Below are 22590 nucleotides of genomic sequence, written 5' to 3'. Positions count from 1 at the left end.
GTTACAGCCGTATTTTTCATCTGTTTTTCAACATAGTAGCAAATCATCTAATGAAAGCCCACTGGAAGTAGGCACAGCAGAGGTGGTTGCCATTTATTGTATATTCTTTGTATTATCACAGCACTCAAATGTCCTAATCAGGATGGGATTCTATTATACAGTAACTCCTCACTTAATGTCCTAGTTATGTTCTTGAAAAAATGCTACTTTAAGCGAAACGATGTTAAGTGAATCCAGTTTCCCCATAAGAATTAGTGTAAATAGGGTTCCTGGGGAAAAAATTTAGACAGACAAAAGACATTATAGACATATACAGTATACATTTTAAATTTCAAACAAATAATTTAATACTGTATTCACCAATGATGATTGTGAAGCTTAATTGAGGCAGGAGTGTCACCGGGTCGGGGCGCAGGGGCTTGCCTCACTCTTCCCACCCAGCATTCCAGCCAGGGAGCAGGCAAGCCTCAGTGTCCCCACCCCACTCCTCGGCAGGAGTGTCAAGTGGGGTGAGCCAGACAACGTTATAAGGGGACATTGCAGGACTTTAAAAGAGTATGTTCTCTAATAGACCAGCAACCTAATAATGAAACAGCGTTAACCAGGACAACATTAATTGAGTTACTGTACTATGTGTTGTAGAAATCACACAGGCTTCTTGCTCCAAAGATGTTAAAATGTCATTTGAAAAAAAAAAAAGTGCTGCAAATAGCAAATAAGAGACAGAAAAGATAACGTGGGACCAAGACTAACAGTTTTTTTTTAAAATCAGTTACATTCCTAGATTCCAAAGCCAGAAGGGACCATTGTGATCACCTAGTGTGACCTTCTGCTTAACACAGGCCATGGAACTTCAGAATAATTCCTTGAGCACATCTCTTTAAAAAAAAAAAAATCATACAATCTTGATTTTAAAATTGTCAGTGATGGAGAATGCACCACCATGCGTGGTAAATTCCAGTGGTTGACTACTCTCCCTGTTAAAAATATGTGCCTTATTTACTTCCAGTCTGAATTTGTCTAGCTTCAACTTTGTTATTCTCTCATATTCTATGTTTCTATTTACGTAAGGTTCTGGAAGTAGTCAATGTGTCCACTTCTGGGTCTTCCCTCCTGCTGAACACACTGGTCTTCTTTAACAAATAACGATGGTACTCAAAACTGCCAGTACCCTATTCCTGCATGCTGTAACTCAGATAAATTACTAGATTATGCAAGCTATTCTGGATGTGAATGAATTAACTGAGCAAACAACCCTGTAAGAGACATTAAAAGGTATTCTGGGGGATATGTGATTGTGTAGAAAATTAGTCCTTGACATATAGAATTCCCTGATTTGTGTATGCAATCACAGTAATTACACATGCAGATTAGGAATGCAATTACATATGATACAGTTAGAGGGAGGTAAATGTCAGATCTGCTATACCTTAGTGAGTATGAACAAAAAGCAATAGTTGGGTTTAAAAAAAAAATCACATATTGGCAAGGAAAAAATAGCTTAAGAATGGAATTGGACAGAGTTGACATAATTCAGCCATAGTGTCATCAATTAAATTGGACTCTTGCTAAACAGGAAAGGAAAAGAGAGAAATCCTGCTGCATATAGTGTAAATTCCTTGAAAGATTAAATCTCAAGTAGGAAGTAAAATCAACATGGCAAAAAGGGAAAAAAAGAAAAATAGAGCAAAAGTTTAAATACTGTAGAACAAAGTAACTCAGCTAACACTAACTATTACCGTGTGTGTCTGTGTGTATATATAGTATGTGCTTCAGTGTAATAGATAAATAAAAGCTTGTGTATTTTCAGGAAATAGTGACAAGTCAGGAACCAAAGATAGAAAAATAAGAGGGATTTTCTTTCTTTAGTCCAGTGGTTCTCAACCAGGTGGTCCCCCAAAATAAACCAGAGAGGAGGGCTGCCGTTAGACTCACAGGGGCCGAGGGCAGGAAGTTGAATCCCAAGCCCTGTTGCCCAGGGCTGAAGCCAAAGCCTGAGCAACTTAGCTTCATGGGGCACCCTGTGGCATGGGGCCCCAGGCAATTGCCCTGCTTGCTACCCCCTAACTTCAGCCCTGGCTTTTAATCTATTTCATATGCAAAAAAAAACAACAGCAGTTTTTGTGGCACAGGTGGCCTATGGAATTTTTATAGCATGTTGGGGGAGCCTCAGAAAGAAAAAGGTTGAGAACCCCTGCATTAGTCTACAAATCAACATCTGGGAATGCATTGGAGCAGTGTGAAAATAACACTTGTAATGGGTATAAAAAAAGTTAGAGGCTCTTAAAGTTGGCAGTTCATCAGATCTAGATAATTTACATATTTAAAAAAATCCTTACATGACTAGGGGATGGGAAATGGAGAAGCTTTGTTAAACATTTTCACATGTTCAGAAGAAAGTTTGTGAGAGCAAAAAATGGCTTAAAAAACCTTTTTTGGAAGAAAAAACTAGAGACATTTAGTTTGATATCAGCTATGGAAGGAGTGTGATTCCCTTCGTGCCAATAGCTGTGGAATAATCCTGGTATTGGAAATAGGATACATGCTGAGAAATTGAATAGTTTAGGAATGATCTCTGGAACAGCTGGTGAATATATCTTGATTAAAGATAGATGAGAGGAGGATGTTTATGAGAATGATGAGAAAGAATAAATGGACATATATTTTAGACTTTTAGGGCTTTTCTACGTGCGGAAGTTAGTGTGTGCTAAGGGTATGAGTTTACAGCACATTAATTACTCTGTGCTCGCTCTTTATGGAGACGCATAACTGTGTGTTAAGTGTTTTTCTGCACCTTAGCTTAACACATTTTAAAGTGACTAAGGTAAACAGCCCAAGGGCACTCTTACTGCGAACTGAATGTTCATGTAGGGAGTTAAATACTGTAAAACAAAATACATTAAAATCAGAGGCGAATTTACAGTGAAACATAGGGTGCCCTGGCATGGGGCCCCCCAACAACAGAGGACCCCAGGGCTGAGCAGCTGTGGGGGCAGAAGCTTGGTCCTGCTGGCTCCTGCTGCAGGCTCTGAACCTACCAGCAGCCAAGCTCCCTCCTCCCCTGAACGCGCTGTGTTCCTGCACCTTCCCACCCTTCCCAGCGCTGCCCCCGCCACTGAACAGCTATTTGCTGATGATCCGCGCACTCCAGGAGGGAAGGAGAAGAGGGGCCACACCGCGCTCAGGGGAGGAGGTGGAGAAGAGGCAGGGGCAGGGCCTTGGGGAAGGGAGTAGAGTCACGGCAGGGCGAAGCAAAGGCACTCTCACAGTCCCAGCCCTCTGCTCTGACTCCTGCACCCCCTCACACACACACAGCCCCCTGCCCTCCCTGACTCCTGCACACACACACCCCCACAGTCCCACCTGCAACCCTCGCACCAAACGGGAGCTACCCCAGGTAAGAGCTCCACACCCCAAGCCCCTGCTCCAGCCCTGAGCCCACTCCCACCCCCTGACTCCTGGTCAGACCCTGCACCTCAGCCTGCTCCTGCACCCTAACTTCCTCCCAGACCCTACCCCCCCAGCCCTGAGCCCCATCCCTTACCCTAAGTCCTGGCCAGACCCCACACCCCAGTGGTTTTTTTACATTTTTTTTTATAAAGCGCTCTTTTCCAAAGCACTTTACAATAGTTAGCTAACAGTACAAACAGTATTTGGAAAGATCATTAAGTGGTCCACTGAGACACTCAGTGGTCTGTGGAAAAACGAGTTAGACTACAAAAACAGTCAAGGTACTTCACTTTATTTTCATTTACTTCCTATTACTTATCGGAGGAGGATGAAGAAAAAAAAGACTGAAAAATGGGGGTGGGGGGGGAGATAAGAGAGAGTGTTCTTTTTCTTGGCTGGGTCCCAAGGAGGGGCCCCAAAAATGAAGCTGAGCACAGGGCCCTACTGTCATGGTACAATTCCCCACTCTGAACCTTAGCATCCAAAAGATGGGGTACCAGCATGAATTCCTCTAAGCTCAATTACCAGCTTAGAACCTGTAGCGCTGCCACCAACCAGGAATTCCAGTGCCTGGTACACTCTGGTCCCCACAAAACCTTGCCCGGGGACCCCCAAGACCCAGATCCTCTGGATCTTAACACAAGGAAAGTAAACCCTTTCCCTCACCGTTGCCTCTCCCAGGCTTCCCCTCCCAGGATTACCCTGGAAGATCAGTGTGTGATTCAAACTCCTTAAATCACAAATCAGAGAGGACAATTCACCTTCCTCCCTCCTTCTCTTTCCCCCTCCCAGACTCTTCCTGAGAGAAAGTAATCCTGGCACAGAGAGAAATCAGCCTCTCTCTCCCTCTACCCTCCTTTCTCCCCACCAATTCTCTGGTGAATCCAGACCCAGTCCCCTGGGGTCTCACCAGAATAAAAAAACAACTAGGTTCTTAAACAAGAAAAGCTTTTAATTAAAGAAAGAAAAAAACAGTAAAAATTATCTTTGTAAATTTAAAAAAAATGGAATAGGTACAGGGTCTTTCAGCTATAGACACTGGGAACACTCCCAGCCTAAGTATACAAGTACAAATTAAAATATTTTCAGCAAAATACCAATTTGAACTCCTTTCAGCCAAATACACATTTGAACTCCTTCCAACCAAATACACATTTGCAAATAAAGAAAACAACCATAAGCCTAGCTCGCTTTATCTACCTAGTACTCACTATTTTGAATCTATAAGAACCTGTATCAGGGAGATTGGAGAGAAACCTGGTTGCACGTCTGGTCCCTCTGAGCCCCCAGAGTGAACAACAACCAAAATCTAACAGCACAGCACAAAAACTTCCCTCCCTCAAGTTTTGAAAGTATCCTGTCTCCTGATTGGTCCTCTGGTCAGGTGACAGCCAGGCTTACTGAACTTGTTAACCCTTTATAGTCAAAGAGATATAAAGTACTTCTGTGCTATTAACTTTTCTTATCTGTTTATGACACCTACTAACTCTAAATCCACCACTGATTAAAATACATTCTTCCAGAGAGATGCTGCAATTATGCCTTTCACCCACCGGGGGCGCGGAATCTCCTCCCAGCCTGAAATGATAACAAACCTCAGACTTGCAGAGGGAGAGAGAGAGGTTCTAACACTGGAGGTCATAAGGTTATTATGTGGGGGGTCGTGAGCTATCAGCCTCCACCCCCAAACACTGCTTCGCTTTCAGCATTTATAATAGTGTTAAATATAAATAAAAGTGTTTTTAATTTATAAGGGGGGGTCACACTCATAGGTTTGCTGTGTGAAACGGGTCACCAGTACAAAAGTTTGAGAGCCACTGAGCTATGGGGAAGGTGCATCTCAGGATTTTTTTTGTTTTCAAAGATGTGTAACTCGTGAGTATTTGTTAAGAATAAAGTGATTGTAGTTAAGAAATTCTGTTGCTAAGCCTGTGTTTCTTGCTTACCTGCCATGTTGTCCCTGAAGGGGTTAAACCAAAAGTTCAGAGTGCCCTTAGCCTAGCAGAGCTTTGAGAGATCATATGACAGCAACTAGGGGGCTTGGTTTCAGGGTCTAGGGAAGTGGTTGGGTTGCGACCCCGTTTGAATGGGGTCACCAGGACTGGCTTAGATTTGCTGGGGCCCGAGGCAGAAGCCTGAGCCCAGCCGCCGAAGCCAAAGCCTGAGGACTTCAGCCCTGGGCAGCGGTGCTCTGGTTACAGGTCCCCATACCTGGGAGAGCAGGATTCGGGGTTTGGCCCTTCCCCACCCAGGCGGCAGGGCTCAGGCGGGCTCAGGCTTCAGTCCCCATCCTGCGGTCATGTAGTAATTTTTGTTGTTAAAAGGGGGCCACGATGCAATGAAATTTGAGAACCTCTTGTCTAGGACAGCTGGGTGGTTCCAAGAGATACGAGGTCTGAGCCCAGTAGTGTGAGCTGAGGACCCAGAGCTAAAAACATGACAAAACTCTATCCAGAGCCACTTGGCTTGGAAGCATGTGGGTCCCAGTGATTGGGTCCACTCAGAACAGATTGGTGACTGTAGGGAGGGATATTGAAAAGGTTAAAACAGTTATTTTTTCCACTTTCAACAAATCAGAACTCCAGTCCCAGGTTACAGGCCTTGCAACAATAGGTCCATAGATTATATTTGTGTTACAGCAGAGGAAATAAAGGCTACCTATGCTACATGCTACACAGTGATTAGCTGTGGAGTTCTGTAGTAGTTAGAACTATTGTTGCTATTTTATTTTTTGTCTTAACACTAGGATGATTACAGTGAAAGCAAGTGAGTCAAGTTTGCAGATGCTACTGAATTGGGTCTGTTATAAAGGCATCTTGAGTTTAGTGAGTGGATAATACAGCGTAGCAAAACAGAGAGCATTTGTTATACATAAAAGTGATGTACAACACGAGGAATGAGCAATTTTGCAAAAGCATTCCAAAATTTTTATTCAAGTGACCCACTGCAGTGACCCTTTTAACATTCACAACTATTTATTTTTCATGACCATCCATACAAGTGACTTTATTCTTCAAGTGCTTGTTCACGTCCACTCCACATTAGATGTGCGCGCGTCGCGTGCACAAGCGTCGGCTCCCGCCAGAGTAGCGCCACTGCGCCGTGCTTATATACCTCCACTGGCCCAATCCCCTCCAGTTCCTTCTTACCGTCCTTGACAGCCTTGGAACAACCTCTTGCTCTCCTAAGAGAAGCAATTCCCTTAGCCTTAGTGTTGCATAGCTGTTATCAGTCAGTTATCAGTTAGTTAGCATTTTCATTGTTGCTGAACTCTTAATAGATTAGGTGCTTGGAGGACTCCGGCATCTGCCTCGGGCTGCGGGGCATGCCACAGGCCCATAGATTTAAGGCTTGTGCCACGTGCCACAAGCCTATGCCCATTAGTGACCCCCTGTCTACATTGCCTGTGGGAAGGTCACCAGAAAGAGAGGTGCAAGATTTGTAAGGCCTTTAAGCTGAGGACAAAGAAAGAGAGACACTTTCATTTAAGGCAGCTGTTGATGGAGGCCGCACTGCAGCCGCCGGGCTCGGAATGCCCAACGCCGACCTCAGCCTCCTTGGTGCGGAGCACCCCGGAGTTGTCAAGACACCTGGTACCAGCCAAGCATCATAAGCCTTCGGCCTTGGAACAACAAAATAGGCCCCGGCACCGCTCATCCTCCCCGATACGGCCCAAGGCAAGGCCAAAGGAGGGGCGCGGAAGCTCTCTGCAAAAGAGACAGGTGCCATCTCAGGCCCCGGACACAGGGGAGAGTGGAAAGGATGCTGCACCTACTCCGGCACCGGTGGCCCTGGCTCCTCAAGTCCCACCGAGTCCAGCCATGAGTGATCTCAGTGCGGACGCAGCGCTCGAGGGCACAATAAATCAGCCCTCTACGCCTGACACCTTTGAGGCTGAAAAAGACCACATCAGATTGTCAGTGACGAGCCCCCTCCCGGCTAGGGAGAAGCCTGTGGCACCGCGACCCAGGGTGCCGTCGAGGGGAAAGCTGGCAATGGTGAGCAGTTCAGGGTCACTGTCCTGGCACCGCTCCCAGTCGAGCTCTGAGTCCAAGGACTCCCGGCTACCCTTGACTCAGACGGAAGTCTTGGTACCAGAGATGAGTCAACGCACAGGGTCAGTGCAGGACATAAGGTGCTCCCTGGTGCCCCCTTAAGACTGGCACCAGCAGGACTCGAGCTGGGAGTCACCAAAGGCACCCAGAAGGCACTGGTTCTGGTCTCGGGAACACCCGCACCGGTCCCGGTCCAGAAAGCAGCGGTACTAGTCCCAGTCAGCCAGAAGCCGATCATCAGCCTCCCGCAGGCACAGATCGACGGCATCACCATGGCCCTCGCACTCGGAGTCATTGGAGTCCGGCATTGACTCGGGCTGATACAGCTACCCACAACGGGCCCTGGACAGCAGGGAACAACAAACTGGTTGGCTACCACAATGGGGACTGCCAGGACACTCGCCCTACTGGACCCCATGGGCCTACCACCAGCGTCAAGGTGCTCCCTCTAGGGCCAGCTATTCGGTACAGAAATCTCGGTTCCCGCACCAACACTCTCCTGTAAGGGAAGCTACGGTGTCCAAGCCGCCTGCAGCCTCGCCAAGCGAGAGACGGGAAAGCCCAGCACCGTACCTGGTGTTGTCCCAGGACCACCGGCTCTGGCTCAAGCTGGAAGCCCCTTCCCTGAGGGAGGAGGACCAGGGGGACCAGCAAGAGAAAGCTGAGCAGCTGCTAACCTCTTCGTCATCCCCGGATGAAGCAGTGGCAGGCACAGCGGTGTCAGGACTTCCGCCATTAGACCATAAGGCCCACCATGAACTGCTTCATAAGGTGGCCCATAACTTGGGGTTGCAAGCCGAGGAGATGGTGGACCAGGAAGACCCCATGGTGGACATTCTGAGCCCAGAAGGTCCTTCCAGAATAGCGCTCCCGCTCATTAAGAGCATTCAGTCTAATTACACGACTACATGGCAGACTCCAGCATCCAGTGCACCAACGGCCAAAGGTGTGGAGCGCAAGTACTTTGCCCCGTCAAAAGGTTACGACTTCCTGTTCTGTCACCGGAGCCCATGTTCACTGGTAGTCTCGGTGGTGAACAAGAAAGAGCGCCATAGGCAGCAAGCCCCGGCCCGCAGGGCCAAGGAAGCAAAATGCCTGGACCTGTTTGGCAGGAAGGTGTATTTGTCAGGGTGCCTTCAGTTGAGGATTGCTAACCAATAGGCCATCCTCAACAGGCATAACTTCAGCTCCTGGGTGGCAGTGGGGAAGTTTGACAGCCTTCCGCAGGGCTCCTAACAGGAGTTCATGGCCCTAGTGAAGGACGGCAAGGCTCTAGCGAAAACGTGCCTCCAAGTATCCCTGGACTCGGCGGACGTGGCGGCCAGACCAATAGCTTCAGGCTTGGTCATACGGTGCTCAGCATGGCTTCAGGAGTCAGGTTTACCGCCTGAGATCCAGAATTCGATCCAGGACCTCCCATTCAAAGGGTCCGGACTTTTCTTGGACCAAACTGATTCGAAGCTACATAGCCTTCAAGACTCTAGAGCCACACTCAAGTCACTGCGTATGCATACCACAGCAACTCAGAGGAAGCCCTTTAAGCTGCAACCCCCTCCTCAGCGTCAGTACCAGCCTCGTCCTCGGCAGGAGCCTTACTGCAGGTGGAGCGGAGACAGTAGGAGGCAGCACTCTAATAACAACAATTCCAGTAGGCCTGGCCAGAACCAAGGCCAACATAAACCTCAGCTGGGCTCTAAACCACGTTTTTGAAGGCGTGCTCGATCATCTACTGGATCCATCCCTGTACTTCCTCAACTGCCTATCCCGCTTCTCCCGTGCGTGGTCCAGCATTACGTCGGACTGTTGGGTGTTACACACAGTGTGAAGCGGATATATGCTACAGTTTTCCTCTCTGCCTACCTCACACTCTCCTTCCCCCTCCCTCTTCAGGGACCCTTCTCACGAGCATCTCCTAGAAAAGGAGGTTCACTCTCTCCTAGAGGCGGGGGCAGTATAGATGGTGCCCTTAGACCTAAGGGGAAAAGGGTTCTACTCCCACTACTTCCTCATCCCCAAGGCCAAGGGGGGTCTTCGTCCCATCCTAGACCTGCGCGGGCTCAACAAGTTCCTAGTCAAGACCCGGTTCCACATGGTCTCTCTGGGTACCATCATCCCCTCCCTGAATCCGGGAGACTGGTACGCTGCCCTCGACATGAAAGACGCGTACTTTCATATCACCATCCACCCAGCGCATCACTGATTTCTGTGCTTCACCGTGAACCAGGAACACTACCAGTCCGCGGTTCTACCATTTGGCCTTGCTGCAGCCCTACGAGTATTCACAAAATGCATGGCGGTGGTGGCAGCATGCTTGCGGAGACAGAGGATTCGAGTTTACCCGTACCTCGACGACTGGATCCTGGTGGGTCTGTCCGAAGAAGAGGTTTGGACTCATGTACAGATGGCACTGAGTCTGTTCTGCAGGCTGGGGCTCCTGGTCAACGTTCCCAAGTCCACTCTCATCCCAGCACAGAGTGTAGTTCATAGGGGTGATCCTAGACACCGTTCAAGCAAGAGCGAGTCTTCCAGAATCACGATTCTGGACCATCCAGCAAGCAGTGAACTCATTGTGTCAGTTCCCCACTACGACGGCCAGATGTTGCCTGCGACTGCTAGGCCAGATGGCAGCTTGCACACATGTGGTCAAGCATGCCAGACTGAGACTCAGAACTCTGAAGGCTTGCCTCGCCCATGTATACTGCCCTGGCAGGGACCCTCTGGACTTGATAGTAACAGCCATGGGGGACGTACTGGACTCATTGAGCTGGTGGCAGTCCCAAACTGAAGTTTGTGAGGACATTCCCTTTGCCGCACAACAGCCAGACTTGAAGCTGGTAACACACACATCAGACCTCGGATGGTGAGCTCACCTGGGGAATCTCAGATTTCAGGGCTTGTGTTCGGGGAGGAAACAATCACTCCATATCAATGTGAAGGGGTTCAGAGCAGTTCGTTTAGCATGCCAGACCTTTCACACCACTCTGAGTGGTCACAGCATGACAGTTCTGACAAACAACACGACCGCCACGTTTTATATAAACAAGCAGTGCGGAGCCCGCTCCTCCCCAATTTGCCACGAAGCTCTCCTTCTCTGGAACTTCTGCATAGCCCATGCCATTCACCTCGAAGCGGTGTATCTCCCGGGGGAGCAGAACGAGCTAATGGACCACCTCAGCAGGTCCTACTGCATGCACGAGTGGATGCTCAAAACGGACATTGTGCTTTCCCTCTTCCGGAGGTGGGGGTTTCCCAGGTGAACCTGTTCGCTACCAAGGACAACACCCATTGCCCACATTTCTGTTCATTCCAGGATCTCAGCCCGGGCTCAGTAGCTGACGCATTTGCGATCTGGTGAGGAGGGGAACTGAAATACGCTTTTCCCCCATCCCCCTAGTACACAAGGTACTGCTCGAGATGCGCAGGGACAGGGCGTCAATCATTCTCATCGCCCCGGCATGGGCCCGCCAGCATTGGCTCATCACACTCCTGGAACTGTCGGTGGAGGCCCTGATATCCCTGCCCCTACACCAGGACCTCATTACGCAGGACGGAGAGCGGCTTATCCACCCCGACTTGCAATCACTGCATCTGACAGCATGGCAACTGCGTGATTAAGTGCTTTGGAGAGCACTTCCTGTGCAGCAGGTTCTACTTGGCAGTAGGAAACCCTCTATCAGGGCGACTTATTTGGCCAAATGGAAGAGGTTCTCGTGCTGGTGCTGGTCACAACAGGTGCAACTGCTCCAGGCCCTGGTTCCGACCATTCTGGAGTACCTTCTGCACCTTAAGCAGTAAGGACTGGCCACATCCTCGATTAAGGTGCACTGGCAGCTATTTCCGCCTTTCACCCAGGGTTTTTAGGTAACTTGATTTTCTCACACCCAATGGTGGAACAATTCCTCAAAGGTCTGGAAAGGGTGTTCCCTGACTCTCACCCCCTGGATCCTCCATGGAATCTCAACTTAGTCCTTTCTAAGCACATGGGGCCCCCGTTTGAGCTCCTTGCTACCTGCTCCCTCCTCCACCCCTCCTTGAAGGTGGCATTCCTGGTGGTGATCACCTCGGCCAGAAGGTTATCAGAGCTGAGGGCTCTCGCCTCAGAGCCACCATATACTGTGTTTCACAGAGGTAAGGTGCAGCTCCTCCCACACCCAAAGATCCTTCCGAAGGTGGTCTCACAGTTTCATCTGGGTCAGGACATTTGCCTGCCGGTGTTTTTTCCAAAACCCCATTCGGACTGAAGTCACCGCAGCCTGCACACCCTAGATGTCCGCTGAGTGTTGGGATTCTACTTGAAGCGCACCAAACCCTTTCTTAAGTCTACACAGCTATTCGTGGCCGTGGCTGAGAGGATGAGGGGCAGTCCAGTGTCGACACAGCGAATCTCGTCATGGATTATGGTCTGCATTCGGGTGTGTTATGACCTCGCTGGTGTCCCAGCTCCAGCGGCCACGACCCACTCCTCCAGAGCACAAGCAGCTTCCATGGCCTTCCTGGCACAGGTCCCAGTCCAGGAGATCTGCAGAGCGGCCACCTGATCATCGGTGCACACCTTTACGACCCACTATGCGGTTAACCAGCAGGCACGGGAGGACGCAGCAGTTGGCAGGGTGGTCCTCTGGTCTATTGTTTCATGACTCCTACCCTCCTCTAGAGGTAAGCTTTTGATTCACCTAATGTGGAATGGACATGAACAAGCACTCGAAGAAGAAAAAACGGTTACTTACCTTTTGTAACTGTTGTTCTTCGAGATGTGTTGTCCACGTCCATTCCACCACCCACCCGCCTACCCCTCTGTCGGAGTCGCTGGCAAGAAGGAACTGGAGGAGGTCGGGCCAGCGGGGGTATATATGCACAGCGCAGCAGTGCCACTCTGGCGGAGGTACCGCCTGGAGCCACTAAGGGAAAAAGTTTCCAACGCTCATGCACGCGACAGGCACACACCTAATATAAAATGGACGTGAACAACACATCTTGAAGAATAACAGTTACAAAAGGTAAGTAACCATGATTTTTTGCATATCAATTTGTAGCCCAGTGGAGGAACTCTCCAGATGCTCGCTGGCCTGGGACTGAATGGGAGCAGAGTCATCTTAATCACTACATATAGACTCAGTAATTCTGGGACTGCATAGCAGTATTTTCCCATCTGGGGCCCAGAGAACGTTAGTGAGAGTTTAAAAATGAACATTCCCTGCTACCAAATTTAAACCTCTGAGCCAAACCTGGCTGTCCTTACTCTGGCAAAACTCCCCTGGAAATAAAATGATAAGCAGGTTTTAAATCTGCTTCTGAATTCTACATCTGATAGGATCAGTGTCCTAACATTAAAATGTGCAGTGCTGATAGAATATGTATTGTAACTCTCATAGACTTTAAGGTCAGAAGGGACCATTATGATCATCTAGTCTGACCTCCTGCACAACACAGGCCACAGAATCTCACCCACCCACTCCTGTAAACCTCTAGCCTATGTCTGAGTTACTGAAGTCCTCAAATCATGGTTTAAAGACCTCAAGGTGCAGAGAATCCTCGAGCAAATGACCCGTGCCCCATGCTGCAGAGGAAGGTGAAAAACCCCCAGGGCCTTTGCCAATCTGCCCTGGAGGAAAATTCCTTCCCGACTCCAAATATGGCGATCAGTTAAACCCTGAGCATGTGGGCAAGACTCACCAGCCAGCGCCCAGGAAAGAATTCTCTGTAGTAACTCAGGTCCCACTCCGTCTAATGTCCCATCCCATTATACTGCCTGGTTTTGAGAGCAGAAAATACTGCCTCTGTGACTATAATTTAATGATGGGTAAACTTCAAAAGAATTGTTCTAGGTCAGAATCCTAAAGGTTTGGATTCTTAAACCATCAGTTCTCAGCTAAACTAGCCAGTCCCATTTGGAAATATTGTCAGGAAATATTGAGAGAGAAGGCTTTCTTGTACTTCCTTTTAATGGATGGGACAAAAATACCACGAGAATGACCTTTCTTGCTGTTTAGACACCTCTGATCTCATCGAGAGCTACAGGATGTAGAATTGTGCATAAATGTGGAGAAAAGGATCAACTTTTAAAATATATTAAAAAAGGGGCGGGAGGGGGCGGTGTCCAGTTTGAAAGATGGAACAAAAAATTTTTCTTTATCTGAACCAGTGTGGTCACCTCTCATTGTAAATTGTGCAATATACAATGATAGAGAGAGTTAAAATGTTTAGGATAATATAAGAATCAAACCCAGAGGAACTTTGGAGCTCCATCCAACTCCAATTAAATTCAGTGCAAAGATTCCCATTGGCTACAATAAGAGTAAGTTCTGACCCAAAGGCAATATTTTACACTGCTATTGTTTGAGGGAAAACATAAAAATAAAATAAACTGGCCAGATACTTGGATTATATTTTAAATATTTATAAATTATTTATTGATGTTCATACTGCTCTGCAAGTCGCATCTTTTGGCTAATTATCATTGCTGATTAGTTTTTCTTATGATGGCCTTCTATTTAATTTGTCACATGTCCAGCTGCCAAAGCAATGTGTGTATAAAAATCATTTAAATAATATAAAAGTGTGTAAACCTTTGCTTATACTCTGGTAATTTCTTACAGTGCTCTGCATCTGAGCATATGCTGTGCTCTGTTGTATGCTGTTGTGAACTGTTTTTCACTGTCTTGAGTTACATGGTGTTTTTTAGACCTTTCAGAATTTGAATAAACAGAGTGTACTAAGTATACTAAGAGTATACTAAGAAATGGTAGACTGGCTGTTACTCAATATAAACTGTATCTGAAGATCTTTTGAGCTTTTAGAATGTTTAGTATTAGTGTTTAGTATTGTTGGATGGTAGTGGTAAGACAGTAGTATCACGCCTGGTTTTTGGTTTAATGCTCCCCTAAGTTCCTGTGGAGGAATGTGGCATTAATGCAAGTGCAGAGGGAGCAATTGGTGGCACTGAAGGTGGCATTTTCTGAGGCATCAACTGTTAAATTAAATTTTACTCAGAAACTTAGCATGACGTAACAAAAAGCAGTGATTACTGTGTAATTCTTGGAGCTATTGGGCAGGGAATGGAAGATATCGATATTTATTTTAAATGCCATTGCCACTTGGGCACCCTCATGCAGTATTCTTATTTCGCAATACCTGGCCTGCCTCAGTAGCCTTGTCACAGCAGCTACAAGGAAGTTGTGCCTTTATAGAGAATTAGGGGTGAGTTGGGAAGCAAAGGGAGGGGGAAGTTTCACATGGTGTTTATTCAAATATCTTCCAAATAATTTTACAGTTATCTGTCATCAACTCAAGGAAAAAAATAACTGAGAGGAAGAACCCAATCACCTACTGGTGATACTCAGCCTGACATTCTAGGGCTAGTTAATGATGAAAAGGCTGAGTTTGAAAATAGTATGAAAAGCTCCTTCTCATGTTACAGTTTATTCTGCTCCTTTCTAAATGTAACCCTGTAGTTTGACAGATTTGGGCAGAAACTTATTGTCATTTCTAGTGCGCTAGTTATGTATTTTGAAAGGATGAGGCATCAGATTTTTGATGGATAACTCTGAGCTACTTCTGTTTCATTTTTACTTTTAATTTTTATGCTTTTGATTTAATTAAAAAAAAAAAAAGAGGAATTAGGCCATTCTGCAGTTTCACAGTCTAAGGAACTCTTTTGTCCCAGGTCTTGGTAGTAAATGTAATATGGAGAAAGGCGTAAACTAGAGACTCTGTTTGACTGCCCTCCACATGCACAAAAACTCTACTGCAAGCAACTGTGTGGATAAGACCAATGAAGGAAAGTATTTGTCTATTCCAGAGCAAGCATTAAAAAGTATCTGGATCAGTTAAGAGTTTCTTATGTGACTAGATCTGAACAGTAAAATGCTTTGTCACTGGACTGAGGACAGAAAGTTTCACTCACTATTGAATTTTCTTAAAAAAGTGAGTTTATCACCCACGCTCTAGCTGCTGTATGCAGTTTCGATGGTATACAGGAACTGTAAAAGCCCTGCAGCAGCCCGGGGAATAACTTCCCTGGAACAGGCACTGGGCCACCTTAAACAGCCCTACACAGGCCCCCTTCAAGTCCAGTGCAGGGGACATGCCAATGGCAAGCCCATAGCACATAATGAAAGATAATGTCCACATCGCCCTCCCAATTTACTAGTTTACGAGGCAAATGGATTTCTGTCCCTGATGTTGCTGGCTAAGAGTATTAAATAGTGATCCCCAGTTCTTACGGAGTGATTTTTATCTGTAGATCCCAAAGTGCTTTTCAAAGGAGAGAAATATTATTATCCCTATTTACCGAAGGGGAAGCTGATGCATAGAGAGATGAAATGACTTGTCCAGGTTACCCCACAGGCCAATCTGGGAAGAGAACTGAGGTCTCCTGAGTGCCAGTCTAGTGCTCTGTATACTTGATTACGTAGTAGTCTCAGTCCTTTGAGTCATTCTGGCTGTTCATTTCTGGGATTAGTTTCTCCATACCATGCATCAGTGTTGTTCTTTGTGAAAGACTCAAGCTTTTAGTTCCAGAGTTTGGGGGGCTTTAAACATTTCCATTTATAATCCTTTTCTCTTACAGATGTTCAGAAAGGCCTTGGTAAAGATGTTTGAAGCTAAAGAATTGGATTGTGTCTTCCTAGAGACAAACATGAGTATAAAGAAAAGATATCATATGGTATATGAATGCATTCCTCTCCCAAAAGAACTGGGGGATATGGCTCCCATCTACTTTAAGGTATTTAAAAAGTGGTTAACCTTCAGTCAGTTCAATTGCTTTCCCATATTACTTTTATTTCTGATTTCTTGAGTACAGCTGTTGAAAAACACATAGTTTTTTTGCCTATCAAGGTATAGCCCTTGGTGTTAGAATAGCTGGGTCCTATTAACTCCACTTCAGGAACTATAGCAGGGTTTGAACTTCTCTTCACACAGGTGAGCCAATGGAAGAGCTGTTCTTCTCTGTGCAGGGTCTAATATCTGACACTCTGTTAGTTTCCACAAAAAACTGAATTCCTTGCAGGGCTATAAGGGTTTGCAATATCATTAATTCATGCAGGAGAAACTCAAAACCCAGAACTTGGGTCTTAGCAGGTAAGTAAAAGAGGAAAGGATTTTCAAACATTTTAACATGTGGGAATTTATATTATTTAGCTGTATCTATGTATTCTTGTAGGGCCAAACCCTATGCTCATCACCCAGACTGAGGAAGTGGACTCAGCACTGGAGAGGTCATCTGGGCAGGTGTGGAAGGAACACTACTTCTCCATTTCACACTGCAGAGTGCCAGCAAAGCTGCTCCACGTCTGCCGCTGCAACTCAGGGGCTGCCTTAGCCTCCACACTGCCTGTTTCGCAGCTCTGTGGGGAGCAATAGGCAGTGAATGTGCATAGGAGCAGCTCCAGTGCTTCGCTGTTCTCTCTTCTTCCTCCATACCAGAGGAGGTGGTCCCCATGGGCTCATCAAGAGTCTACTTCCCATAGCAATAAACAGCATATGAGGCCCTCTGTGCCTGCAAACATGGATAGTGACTTGCTTTTGTTTTGTTTCCAACAATGTGTAACAGTCAGTCTGACTAATGCAGACACAGTAACTTGCTTTCACTACATGTGAGATTTTTCACCTGTTTGGTTTCATTAAATTTCAAACTAAATGCTATTAAACCTTTCTTTCCCTTTAAACACTAAAAGGAAAGTAATGCACAAGATTTAATACAGAGCTATTTGAACATAACTTTCATTATCTTTCAAGTGTTTCCACTATTGAAATACCTGGCAACTGACATTTAAAATGTAGGTGCAGTAGATTCCATTTCCATACTACGAGGGCAGACGCGTAGCATTTTAAGTCTTTGAATGCTAGTGGCCTTCTGAGTTGGATTCTACTGCAGAAAAGAACAGTAAAGTTTAATGAACTCATAAGTGGCTTTTATTGAGCATGGTGATAGGAATGTGTGACCCGTTACTTTTTTATTCTCTATTAAATTGAAAGTTCTTGTTAAAGATCATTTGTTAGGAAAAAGACAGATTGTGGTTCTAAAACTAAAGAAGTAAAAAAAAAACAACAATTACATGAAAATGTGAACATTACCCACTATTTCTATAAAACATTTACATTCTGAAAATTACAGAATGTTGCTAAAAATAAAGCTACTTCCTTAGCAGAGAAATTATTGGTATTCAGATTGCATAGTATACCTCAAAATGTACTTTATTACATTAAAAAGTTACTTTGCTGTGTGAGGGGTTGTTTTCACATTTAGATACAATGCTTTTACAGAAAGCTATACTGGAATCTGATGAAGAGTGGTCCATGAACAAGAAGTTGATTGATCTTTCTTCAAAAGATGTCAGGAAGTCTGTAAGTACTTAAGCTCATTTAACATGAAATGTTTGTATGATCAGTCAACATCTAAATCATTGTGTATCTCAGAGAGAGAGAGAGAGAGACCAGTTAGGTGAGAGGACCAAGTCCCATGGAATAAACGCAGATGATGAAGACATGGTGGGTATTAGGAGCCTGATCCAACCTCCATTTAAGTCAATGAAAAGATTACCATTGATTCCAGTAGGCATTGGATTGGATTCAAAGTACTGACTGAGATCAAATTGCTGGCTGCAAGCAATTTCCGGCACCATATTCTTGTAAACAATTTAAAAAATTGAAGGGAGAACCTAAGAGAGGTTGGTTACTGGGCTAGAAAAACTGTGGTGTAATTTTTGTGTGTGCCCAGTATGGACTACTATCCTGTTAAAGTACATATTGTGGAGATTTCAGATATAAATATCAATCTTATTTTTAAAAGGAGAGAAAAATATTGTATCTATCTGTACAGCATTGTACTGAAACACATCTTCGGATTGGGTAGTTATTAAAGGAACAATGCCAGGTGTTTTAGATTTAAAAACTGGCCTACCTTGACAGTTGTCTCCTGTTGAAGTTACCTTTTAGAAATCCATGAATTGAACTTGGGCTGCACCAGGCAATTTTGGCACACATGCACACACGTATATGATGTTAAAAACACATAGGATTTATTGTGTGTTACTATGTAACGGTACATTGCATGTCTTCTTAAGATATATATAGTTTCCGCAGCAGCAATCAGTTTGTGCAGGTTGGAAAAAGATGGAATCAGAAGATGAGACCTTCAACATTAGACCACTTTTGAGGCAGGTCAGTTTTTAGACTAACAACCTTGAAGATGTCCCTTTAAATGAGGAAAGTGTATCTAAGCATGAAATGTTACACAGTTGAGTAATTTTAACATTTTCATTTCTGTCAGTTCACTGCAGGGTGTGAGCCTCCTTAGATCTTATATCTTTCCACAGTTTTCTGTACCCATTCTTAGTTTCATAAAGTATTCTGTCTGCTTCATTAGTTACCTTGTCTATTCCTGACAAAACACCTATCTCCCCACTACTACTTTCTTTAATGCAGTTGTTTCTTCTCTTGTTAAAAGCCATTCATATTCTTTATTGTCCTGTTGTTATTTTTTTCTGTTTTGTGCTGATACCATGGGCATTGTATGGTCTCATTAAGCCATGGTATTTTAGTTCATCATATCCATTGATTTGGCTTTTTATTTCGTAATCCATCTTTTAGCATTACCAGCTCCATAATTCTTAGAATGTGTCACAACACAGGGTCTGCTCAGTGATCTTATTAAAGATCTTTGTTTCTTGAGGCCAGGGCAAGCTTCAGCTTTTTTGCCGCCCCAAGCGGCGAAGCTGGGGGGTGGAGGGAAATAAAGCCCCGATCTGCAGCACTTTGGTGGCAGCTCAGCTGCGTTGCTTCATTCTTCGGCGGCAATTTGGCAGCGGGTCCTTCGCTCCGAGAGGGACTGAGAGACCCGCCACTGAATTGCCGCCAAAGACTCGGACGTGCTGCCCCAAGCAGCTGCTTCCTTTGCTGGTGCCTGGCGCCAGCCCTGCTTGAGGTATTGTATTACAGGAAGGTTGCCACAGATTGTAGATTTTTTTTGCAGTGGTTGATTTTTTCTATCTTTCTGACTGCCATTCAAGCTCCTTATCTTGATTCTCTTCCCTTTTATTATATCTAAGGGACCCACCATGTATCCATTAGTTAGATAGAGCCAAAGGTGTGCATGGTGTTTTAGACTACGTAACTGACAAAGCTTACAATCTAAAACAGATCTTGCCGTGGTAGATTATAATTTACTTTATCCCATCTGTGTTTATTCAGCGGATATGTCTAACAGCATATTTATTTTGCTCAGCCTGATTTAAAAACACTTTATCAACTATAGACTATGTGTAACGTGTCTTTAGAGGGCAGTACACTGTATACCTAGGGTGAAATCCTGGCCCTATTCAAGTCAATGGCAAAACACCCCTAAAGTTTAGAGCCTAGTTTCTAGAAAATTGTTTTTAATAAACTGGGATTTTAGCTGTGATGATTTGCTGCTTCTCTCTCCCCATTACATTTTCCTTCTTCTTGATGTCTTGTATAAGATAATATACATATTCAATTTGTCAGAAATAAATTTTAAGGGTTTTTTTGTCATCCTGATCATGCTCTTTTCTCATTTGATTAAAGTTCTTAAAATCCTTATGACTGATGTGTCTATACAGTGCTAGATTGTAGTTATTTATCTTTTGAAGTAGTTAATGGTATATTATGAAGAATGGTAATGACAAAAATCAGCTTTATTTATTGAAAGACACTATTGTAATGAATTAATGCAGTCTCACTTTTGAGCAGGAGATTGATAATGGGTAGACAGAACCAAATTCAGTAGTCTAAGCACTGCACTGTCTCGGTTTTGTGACATCTCTACCTGTGCAGCCCAGAATTGGTGTTTATTTGTGGGTCTTATACTACCACATTGCACTGGATGTTCATATGTAACTCATTATTGACTGTCACCATAATATATTTCCAAGGGTTTCAGATGATGTTTAACAATCCTATCTTCTTTCTTCCTAGCTACTCTTCATAACTAAGTATAATAATAGAGCTGTATAATTTCCACTATATTGTAAAATGATTCTCTGTGCTTTGAAACACTTTTTGTCAGTGTCTTATATAGTTTTACTCCTTTGTTTGGGAAGCTTATGCTCAAATAAATTTGTTAGTCACTAAGGTGCTCTTGTTCTTTTTGCAGATACAGACTAATGCAGCTGCTACTCTGAAACCAGTTCTTTGTTTGGGTGGTTTATCAATGCTGCATAACCATGAATGAATCTCTACCTATAGATTGGACTCCTGTTCTTTTTAAAATCTTCCACATTTCCATATCCCACTTCCTTTCTTAAACTAAACATGCCCCAACACAAACTAATCCTCTTTCCTTTTTATACCCTCTTCTCTACCTATCCCTCTTCAACCCTTTCCTCAAAACCAACTTATTCTGGTTACAGTGGTGTAGCCATGTTGATCCCAGGATATTAGATGTCTTTTATTGGACCAACTTCTGTTGGTGAGAGAGAGAAACTTTTGAGCTTACACAGAGCTCTTCAACAGGTCTGGGAAAGGTACCGCGAGTGTCACAGCTAAATACAAGGTAGAACAGATTGTTTAGCATAAGTAGTAGTTATTCTAAGAGACCATTCAAGGTGAAGGGCCCACTAAGACCTATGCAAACGTAGGACAAAAGCCCCCCAGATTTTTGTAATGAGCCAGAAATCTAGTGTCTTTATTAAAACCATGATTTTTACTGTCTAGCAAAGTTATGAATTTAAGCTTCCAGGCTTGTCTTTTGAAGGTGTTATACAGGTTTCCTTTGAGGAAGGACTGAGAGGTCTGATACGGAGTGATCATTTTGTAAAAATTATTCACCCTTATCATTTAACATTTACAATCCATATTGGATGGGAACCACATCCTGAAAGAAATCTTTCCCAAGCCCCCTCTTCTGGCCTTCAAACCCCAGGCCTCGCCAGGCTCATCAGAAGCAAGCTCCCCACAGACCAGGACCCATCAACTCAAAGCAGCACCAGACCCTACCAGAACAACAGGTGCAAAATCTGCGGAAGCATCTCCATTGCTATTATGATCAGTACCCCCACACCCAACACACCTTTCAAAATCCATGGGTCCTACACATGCCTATCACAATATGTGGTACACCTCTACCCCGATATAACGCAGTCCTTGGTAGCCAAAAAATCTTACCGCATTATATCCAGAGGTAAAAGTAAGCCAGAACGGTACAAGAGCTGGTACGCTGTGCCAGACTGGACCGGCTTTCCCAGCGGTGATTTAAAGGGCCTGGTGCTCCAGCTGCCGCGGGCTCCGGGAGCTGGGCTCAGGTGGGGATTTAAAGGGGCCGGGGCGCCACACAAATTCAGATATAAGGCGGTAAAGCAGCGGGGCTCGGGTGGCGCTTTAAAGGGTCTGGGGCTCCACGCTGCTTTACCATGTTATATCTGAATTTGTGTTATATCGGGTCACGTTATATTGTGGTAGAGGGATATATCTCATCCAGTGCATTGAATGCCCCACTAACAACTTTGTGGGCGCAACCAGGCAATCACTATTTTCTCAAATGAACTCACATAGAAAAATGATAAGACAAAAATACCGTATCACCTGTAGGTAAACGTTTTTCACAAAATGATCAGTCCATATCTGACCCCTCAGTCATCATTCTCAAAGGAAACCTGAGCATGTTTCACAAACTTGATGAAGATCTCTGTATAAACTCTCTCTCTTACCAACAGAGCTTGATTCAGTAAAAGATATTACCTCACCCACCTTGTCCCTCTAATATCCTGAGACCAACACAGCTGCAATGGTACTGCATACAACAGTCTTAGAGTATGTGTTAACTACTTTCGCTAAACAATCTTGTATTTAGCTGTGAGACTCTCGGTACCTTTCCCAGACCTGAAGAGCTCTGTGTAGCTCAAAAGCTTTCTCTTTCACCAGCAGAAGATGGTCCAATAAAAGCTATTCCTTCACTCACTTTGTCTCTCCTTTATTTTGATTAATATTTTTTACCACTAGTATCTATGGCTCTTTTCTCCTGCCCTGGTGCTATACTATATAAACAAGAAAACAAGAAATATAAACAATCTTTATGGAGTCTGCTTTTTTGGTACAACAGTGTTCACACATCGGTTGTATACCTCTC

The 22590-nt window shown here is 44.9% G+C and overlaps 1 protein-coding gene across 1 annotated transcript in view; it reads left to right on the top strand.

Moving 5' to 3' along the window:
• CWF19L2 (CWF19 like cell cycle control factor 2) overlaps window positions 1-22590 on the top strand; it is a 178033-nt gene that overhangs the window by 140962 nt on the left and 14481 nt on the right. The window contains 2 exon segments of the mRNA XM_030560734.1: window positions 16075-16230; window positions 17772-17852. Of these exon segments, the coding sequence (XP_030416594.1) occupies window positions 16075-16230; window positions 17772-17852 (237 nt within the window).

Source organism: Gopherus evgoodei, chromosome 1 (assembly GCF_007399415.2).
Source record: "Gopherus evgoodei ecotype Sinaloan lineage chromosome 1, rGopEvg1_v1.p, whole genome shotgun sequence".
NCBI classification, from domain to species: domain Eukaryota; kingdom Metazoa; phylum Chordata; order Testudines; family Testudinidae; genus Gopherus; species Gopherus evgoodei.
The sequence above is the reverse complement of the archived record's forward strand: the minus strand, read 5'-3'. Positions and strand labels throughout refer to the sequence as shown.